Source organism: Mastomys coucha, unplaced genomic scaffold (assembly GCF_008632895.1).
Source record: "Mastomys coucha isolate ucsf_1 unplaced genomic scaffold, UCSF_Mcou_1 pScaffold22, whole genome shotgun sequence".
Lineage (NCBI taxonomy): Eukaryota > Metazoa > Chordata > Mammalia > Rodentia > Muridae > Mastomys > Mastomys coucha.
The window spans coordinates 66,263,699-66,271,838 of NW_022196905.1; the positions used below are offsets into that span (position 1 = coordinate 66,263,699).

An 8,140-nucleotide genomic window follows, 5' to 3' on the forward strand; every position below is an offset into this window, starting at 1 on the left:
TGTATGTCTATGGGTAGAGGACCATCTACTGGAGGAAAGGTAACCTCTCAGGGATTGCAATCCTGAAGAAAACTTATTCTCCCTCCCCTGGAACCCATCAACTAACACGAAAGAAAATTCTATATGGAAAGCTACCACTGTAGAAGCTTTCTAATATACAGTATAAACAGAGTTACCATATCACAACGGGATAATACCTCTCCCAAAGACCATAGGCTATCAAATAAGAAGCTCAGTGCCAGGCATAGGTTATATCCTTTTGAGTTGTTGGTCAGTAGAGTCCCATAGACCACCCTACCCCTAACTTTACAGGCTCTTGCCATTGCTCTCGGTTACCCTTCATAATCTGATGGTAAGATCTTATTGCAGAAGATACCACATACCTGAGTCATGGGATGTGGTAGTGACCTGGGAGCTCCATTCCTAGAGACAAGCTTTCACTGTGCCAGAGGTTTTATTTATATTACAAAAGAAGAAAGATGCGCAACAATCTTACCTGCCTGGGAATACTGTGAGCTGTGATAATGGCTGGCCTGACAAGCTAAGGCCATCGGTTCAGTAGTATGTGAATGAACAGAAGTAACCATTTTATTGATGAAGCAATTCATGTATGTTGTCTATCATACATCTGTTAATAAGTGATTAGGTGGTGCACACATCTTTCTAGTACTTTTATCATACACCTGAATTCTTTAATGTGTGTGAAGGCATTTTTGCCTGTGGATAGTTGTTTAAACCTATGTTTCTGTGAGGGTATTGAGCATTGGAAAGCCTCCCTTTGTCACCTCACTGACCTCACATTTGTGTATATTTATAATACCATGCAATAAGACCAATCTGGTAAACATAAGGAAAAAAGTATAAAACGATCTATCTATAGTTACATGCATGCGAGCGCACATACACGCACACACACACACACACACAGCCAAACCTGTATCCTGTGACATTTCCCATGTCAGTTTTTTTCTTTTTTTTTAGATTTGGCTCCTACAAAGAAGGACACAATTATGAGAACAACCATCATTTTCACATGAATACACCCAAATACTTCGTTTGAACCCTTTTAGACAAGAAGTCATCATCAAATGGGGGAAATATGTAACAGTCCAAGGAAGTGGTTAATGAAGATGGAAGAATATACGTGAAGAACTTCAGGAGTTAAATTAAAAAAAAAAAAAAGATAAAGGTGACATCACTCAATGAGAATTCCATCAGTTCATAAGCTATGTCGCTTAATAAAGGCATCTCTCTAACTTACTTTTGTTTAAAAAAAAATAGTGTGATAACATAAGAAAGTTAAGCTCAGGGCTGGAGCTGGAACTCGGTGGTAAAGGGCTTGCCTCATGTGTGTGGGACCCTCATTTCAATTCCCAGCACTGCCAGAAATAAAGTGAGCTGGATGAAGGAAAAAAGAAACCACTGACTTGTGATTATTTTAGCATCACGGGCTGGGGAGAATGGCTCAGTGGATGAGTAACTTGCTGCGCGTCTCGAGTTAGGATCACCAGCATCTCTGTAAAATACCAGTTGTGACAACATTCCTCCATAACTCCAGTATGGGAAGTAACAGACAGAGACAGGTGTTGGGGACTCAGTAACCAGCTAATCTAGCCAGTCAGCGAATGCCAGGCTTGGTGACAGGTTTATCTCCAAAAGTAAAATGAAGGTAAGCACCTGATGTTAATGTCTGGTTTCCACATGTACAGATCATGCATGCATATGCACATGCACATGTGCACACATGTACACCTCTTACTGGTATAAATAAAATAATTTTATTTCTGTCAGTAATCTTAGGGAAAGGAATGGAATTATTTCTGCAGTGTTTTCAGATACACTGTCCCGCACACAGTCAAAGATGACTGAGCATAAACCACCATCCATAGAAACAACAGGCAGTAAAAGCAGACCTAATGAAGCTCTCAGTATGGGACTCATCAGATCCAGTCTACAAAGTCAATGAAATTTCCAGGTTTAAGGAGAACCCAAGTTGGAACATTTTGGCAAGAAACTAAAAGTGTAAAGACTTACCTAAGAGATTGGAAAAGAGAAAAATAAATTCTAGAACTCTAAAAAAATTACAACTGAAATAAAAAACTCACTGAAATGATTTAACATCAGAATAAATCAATAGTTGAAGGAAATTTGTGAACTGGAAGATAGGTCAGAGAACAAAATCAGAATCCCACTGATCCAGAGTTGGAAAGATATAAGGACAAAACTCAAACACTGTACAATGTCTACACAGATAACATCACTGTTGTCTCTACAAATTACACATATTGATGACTCCATTGATACTTTATACAGCAGTGTGCTCTGTTAAAAAATCAAGCACCCATCTCTAGCTACAGGAAGTATGTAACAACAGTGTTATGTAATTTCTTTTGAGTCATGTCTATTAGCCCAGTGCCTCTAACCACCCCGGCTTCACTGATTTTGGCTGTTGCTAGATTCCAGGATAAAATTAATGGTCCTGGTCATTTGGGTGTATTCGTGGGGGAGAGGTGTGGCTGACCAGTGTCTCTGGTTGCAGGTCCTTCACAACACAGGTACTGCATTGCCATGGAGATGGAGAGTCCAGCCTATGGTAAGTGGTGGGGCTGCCATCCTGGTAAGTGATGATGGCTGCTTTAGAGATAATGGTACCGTGACTGAGATCATTAAAGACTGTTGTAATCTGTGAGCTCAAAACAGTGTCATGTGGACTTAGCAGTCCTCTTACATCTTTGGAAGAAATCTATAGAGACTAAATAATGTCTATGGAACTCTGGACCACTTGCTAATACGAACAGCAGCGCCAGTATTCTACGGTTAAAACCAGGACCATGAGTTGTTCTGGGGACCTAAATTTCTTCCCTTTATAGAGAAGGACAACATGAAAATCACTCCTGTTTGCTCTGCTTATTAGCAGTGTAAAACACTATATAAATATTTCTCCAGTATTTTTTCCATAACAGATACTTCCTAATAATGTCTCTGTAAACACTTTCTAATATTTTTTGGAACTTGTCCACTTTCTTTTCTCTTATAAAGTGCAGCTGGCTGACAAGATATTATAGTTGGTTTTAGACTTTTCTTATATTTAAGATGAGAATAACACTTGTTTCTCTCTTTTTTTCCTGTTCCCATTTATTTTTGATGTGCTACTTTCAAACTTCTATTTTTTTCTCATCTTTTTTCTACTGAAATGTAGCACCGGCATATCTTTATGGCGTGGGCTCTCATAGCTTGATACAGGAGGGCAGCGTACGACCAACTAGCCAGGGTATAAAGCACGTCTGTTGCCTTGAATGTCAATCATTTTTACGAGCCAGGAAATTTTTATACAGCAGTCATTTGGAAATGATCATGGATTGCTTTAACCAATATCTACAGTGCCATGCTATAAAGACCTAGACATGCACTTCAGTACTTTCTATATGGCTACTTACTGCTTCCCCCATACTCCCCAGTCTCTAGTGCCCACCGCTCTGCTTCAGCTTTCTAAATGATTGAAGTTACAGTTTTTATTAAACTATTCTTTGACAATTCATGCATGTACATACACAAGTCTAGTTACTCTTTTCTCTCTTCCTACCCCTTTCTTCCCACTCCCACCTCTCTCTTCCCATCCCCACTCCTCTTTTCCCATCCCTACCCATACCCCACCCCGCCTCCTCCCCACACACTGTCCCTTTCTAGGATTCATGATTATTAGTTCTGTTTTGTTACACATTCATCTTACCCAGGGCCATCTGTGTGACTTTGGACTATGACGCTAAATTAAAAAGAGAAGGTACTTATCTGCAATACACTGCAGTAATGAATTTATTTTATCTAAATCATTTGGGCCTGTACAGTTGCCTTCCTTGTCCATAGAATTTTTTTTTCTTTTTGTGACTTCAGTTACTTAAGTTTAACTGTGCCTAAAAATATGAGATGGGAAACTTCAGAACCAAACATAGATTTAAAACTGGATGGTGTTTTGAATCGTGTGGTGGATGGCGTCTCTGCCTAGTGTAGGCATTCACTCTGTGTATGCTACTCACCCTTTTGTCAATAGCTGCCTTGATGATCAGATCCACTGTCACAGAAACACAGTGTATCTGCATGAGCTCTCCCTGAAACTTTCAAAATTTTATTTACTTGTGGAGGCGGGGCATGCATGCCACGGCTCACATGTGGAGGTCAGAGGACAATTTATGGGAGTCGGGTCTTTCCTCCTACTAAGCAGATCCTGGGAATGAAAGTCAAGCCGTCAGACTCAGTGACAGGTGCATCTACCTACCGAGCCGCCTCACTGGCCTAAGGGAAAGAATTAAGAAAAAAGGGGAGGCACTTAGCTAAGCCTTGATACAAATAATCAGACATGTCCAATACACTTCCTCTGTATTTAGTTCCTAGGTGAAGTAGGCAAATCATTAGAAAATATTCCACAGCATTCCTTCCTTGGGGCTGGCAGGGAAACGGAAGTCTGACAATTCAACTGTTTTTTTCCCTCCAGGTGAGGAAACAGAATTTTGAGGGCTGAAGAAACTTGTGCAAAGACAAGGCTGGTTATAGAAATTAGGTGGAGTGCGGCAGCTGCTAGACATCTGGTCTAGCCTTCCATCTTCCATGTAACATTAGCTCTTAAAAAAACAGCAGAGAAAATATTTTCAGGTCAACCTTGAAGATTGGATATATAGTTCAGACTTGCAATACCACGAAAAGTAACATTTCTGAATACCAATTTAGCCGCCAATCAAAGTCTCTGATATCTGATTAGTGATTGGTTGAGCCAGGCTCACACACGTGTCAAACACATAGAATGCATCCAGCCCCAGCTCTTCATCCGGTCTTGATAGATGCTTGCCCTTTACCTATGGCCCGTTTCTTATTCCTTCTTGCCCCTGGAGCTACCACACTTCTCAATCTTAGGAGGAGACCCATTTCCCAGCATCCTCTTTGACTTTATTTTTCTTTTATTTGGTGAGTTCTAGTGTTGACATTCTATGGGAAATTTACTCCCTTGTCTAATGAGACCCCCTGAGAAGCAGCCTGCTCCCTGGCTGGCTCCATGATCAGGGTCAGTTTGTTTGACTTACTGGTTAGTTACCAGCGGTCATTCCTCTCACTTCCCCCTTGCTTTTTCCTCCAATTTTGTTACCTCCTTCAGAGACTAGGACTTTGCTTCTGGTGCATTCTAAAAGGACAGACTCAAGATTTTCTGTGTGGCCGAGGACATTAGCTTGCTGGGGGACCACCTGGGTGGAGGTTTAACTGTTCTCGCTTTAGTTGTAGTGACCTCTCTGAAGGAAGAAATCAGTGCTCTTCAAAGCATTTTGATGTGTGAAATCCTAGTAGTCTTTTTTTTTTAAAGATTTATTTATTTATTATGTATATAACATTGTGCTTGCATGTATCCCTGAAGGCCAGAAGAGGGCATCAGATCTTATTACAGATGGTTGTGAGCCACCATATGGTTGCTGGGAATTGAACTCAGGACCTCTGGAAGAGCAGACAGTGCTCTTAACTGCTGAGCCATCTCGCCAGCCCCCTAGTTTTTTTTTTTTTTAATGAGCAGAAATTTTCACCATTAGTATTACTATAAATCATACATACATATATCTACTCAGACATATATATATTTGTGTGTGTGTGTAAAAAAATGTAAAAAGAAATAGAAATAGTTTCTCCTTATGCTTCCTCTCTCTACCTGCTGCTGCTGCCTGCTGAATGAGGTAAGGTGCATGCTGGGTGTAGTGGCATCATGACGGCTGTCACACTTATAGTTCTTAACAGCGGGCCTTTCCATAAAATCCAAAATCCATCGAATCTTCACAGCTGCTCCTCGTGGTAGACACTGCACTTAACATTCTTTGTTAAGAAACTGAGGCTGTAGGTGCCTGAGCTTTGTGCACACGTCTCTGGCCTCTGACAAGAGAAAAGGCAGTCAAAGTGAGTCTCTTGGACCCAGAGCATGTGTCAGTCATGGGGCCACAGCTCTGCAGGGCTTGTAGGCAAACATTTGCTAATTATTTCCTTGTGTTATCTCTGTACCAACACAGGGAAGAGGACAGATGGAGCCTGCACCATCTTAAAACTGTTCTCCCAGCATCTGATAACTTGTGGGTTCCCCAGATCTGAGTAAGCCTTTATCTGGGTGAATATATTTTATGATACTTTTTTAAAAAGTGACTGCATGACTGCACTTTCTTTTCTTTTCTTCTCATCTTCAGGTGTTACCTGATACACAATCATAGCATGTTGGGTATCTTTTGACTTTTTGTCTTGGAATCTTGCCATGTGGCATGATTCTGCTGGGCAAACGCATTTTGAATTTCAAACCTTCACCTTATGAGTAGAGCTATAGAACATAGTGCTGTCAGGGCTTTAGGTTTCCTGAACTCCTTCCTGAGATGCCAGGGAACCTGAACCGGCTGCGGCTAGATTTCAAGAGATAGTCCTGGTATTCTCTAGAGGAGGAAATTATGACTTGGTCGAGTGACTTGCCCACATAGTACATTGTGTAGATGGGGAAGCAGATCGCTGAGTCCAAGGCTAGTGGGTTCTTTGCCCTGCAGCTATGCATATATTGCTGGACACCTTGCAAAGAACAACATAACACATTACTACAGCTCTTTTTTTTTTTTAATCATTGACTCCCCCCCTCCCCCGTGAAGTAAGTTACTGGGAACAGGGTTGAGGACCGTGAGGTTGTCTATCTCTCTATCTCTGCTGGTGTCTCTGCAGCACTTGTCTCTTCCCATTCATCATTGACCTTTCTGAGGTGGGACCGAGAGTAGTAGCAATGTGGGAAATGAGAGGAGGAGGCCTTTTCCATAAAGAGGAGGAGGCGGGACATTAGGGTGGACTCTGCCTTTAGCGTTCCCCACTGTGTTCAGATTATCTTGCCTTCTGAGTAACCGAGGGGGCTCTTGGGCTGTGACTAAGACCACTGTGGATTTAGATGAGCGGGGGTGGGAATACTGGAGATAAATACCCATTAGGTGGAGAATCGAGGGACGTGTTAACTATACTTGATAGCTTACAGGCGATTCTGCTAGGCTCCTCCCAGGGACCTAGCAATGGCTTACGTCAGCTTCTGGGACCACTACCTGCTACCAGCTGCGGGTGGCATATAAAAAGGAATCTTTGTAGCCTCAGTTCTCTCTCTCTCTTTCTCTCTCTCTGTTCCCACAATATTTCCAGCCAGCCTCTCTTTCTCTCTTTCTGTCCTTCTTTCTGTCCTCCCCTGTCCCTCCTTCTTTGCCCTCATGGCTCTGCTCTCTCTGTCTGCCTCTACCCCTTCTCCAGTTCCTCACTCCCCTCCCTTCTCCCAAATAAACGTCCCTTATACCAGGTCTGTCACATGGCGTGATTTCTCAGGGGAGCCCCTTGGCATGGGCCAGCCAGGTATCCCCACCCGCTGCCATATTATATTTCATAACAATACTAATCAGGCCTTTAACTGAGACATTGCAAGGAAAGCAACAGCACATTTCACAGCAACTTTCTTGCCTAGTAACAATGACTGTGTTTTCCTTCTCTGGAGGCAGGGTTTCAATCTCCTTAGGACAGTAGTTCCCAACCTTCTTAATGCTTCAACCCCTTAAATCTTTATGTTGACCTCCAACCATAAAATCATTTTATGCTTGCAACTTCATAACTGTAATTTTGCTACTGTCGTGCATCATAATGTACATATCTGTGTAGTCCGATGGGTCTTAGGTGAGCCCTGTGAAAGGGTCATTTGACCCGGAAGGAGTCACTACCCACAGAGTGCAAATCACCACGGGGCTAGGAGCTCATTATGCAGCTCAGGATGGTCTTGAATTCACCAAAGCCCTTCTGCTTCCTGGGATTACAGGGAGCCACCACACAGGACACAATGGCTTTTTCCACCAGGCATCTGCTGCTTGGCTCAGCTGTAGGAAGTCCTGCCTTTATCTAACAGGAGGCTCTTTGTCTTTACTGATAAACGCATTCCACTTTATTCAAAATATTCCTTTATCTCAAACTATCAGAAGACACTTCCTTTCTTGGGCTGAGGTGGATTTGCTAAAGCTGAACCATTGCAAACACCTCCTTCCTTCAAAGCTCTGGGATTTGCCTTATTTACTGCCCAGAGGCCTTCCTCCTTTTACACCAAATGAAAACGCTGCTGAAGAGA

General features: G+C 42.3%; 1 protein-coding gene across 1 annotated transcript in view; it reads left to right on the forward strand.

Annotated features, from left to right (window-relative positions):
- Positions 1 to 1,419, forward strand: part of Cwh43 (cell wall biogenesis 43 C-terminal homolog) — a 49,138-nt gene extending 47,719 nt beyond the window's left edge. The window contains exon 16 of the mRNA XM_031342694.1: positions 982 to 1,419. Within this exon, the coding sequence (XP_031198554.1) occupies positions 982 to 1,060 (79 nt within the window). The 3' untranslated portion in view covers positions 1,061 to 1,419. The remainder of the gene's footprint in view (positions 1 to 981) is intronic.
- The last annotated feature ends 6,721 nt before the right edge of the window (positions 1,420 to 8,140 follow it).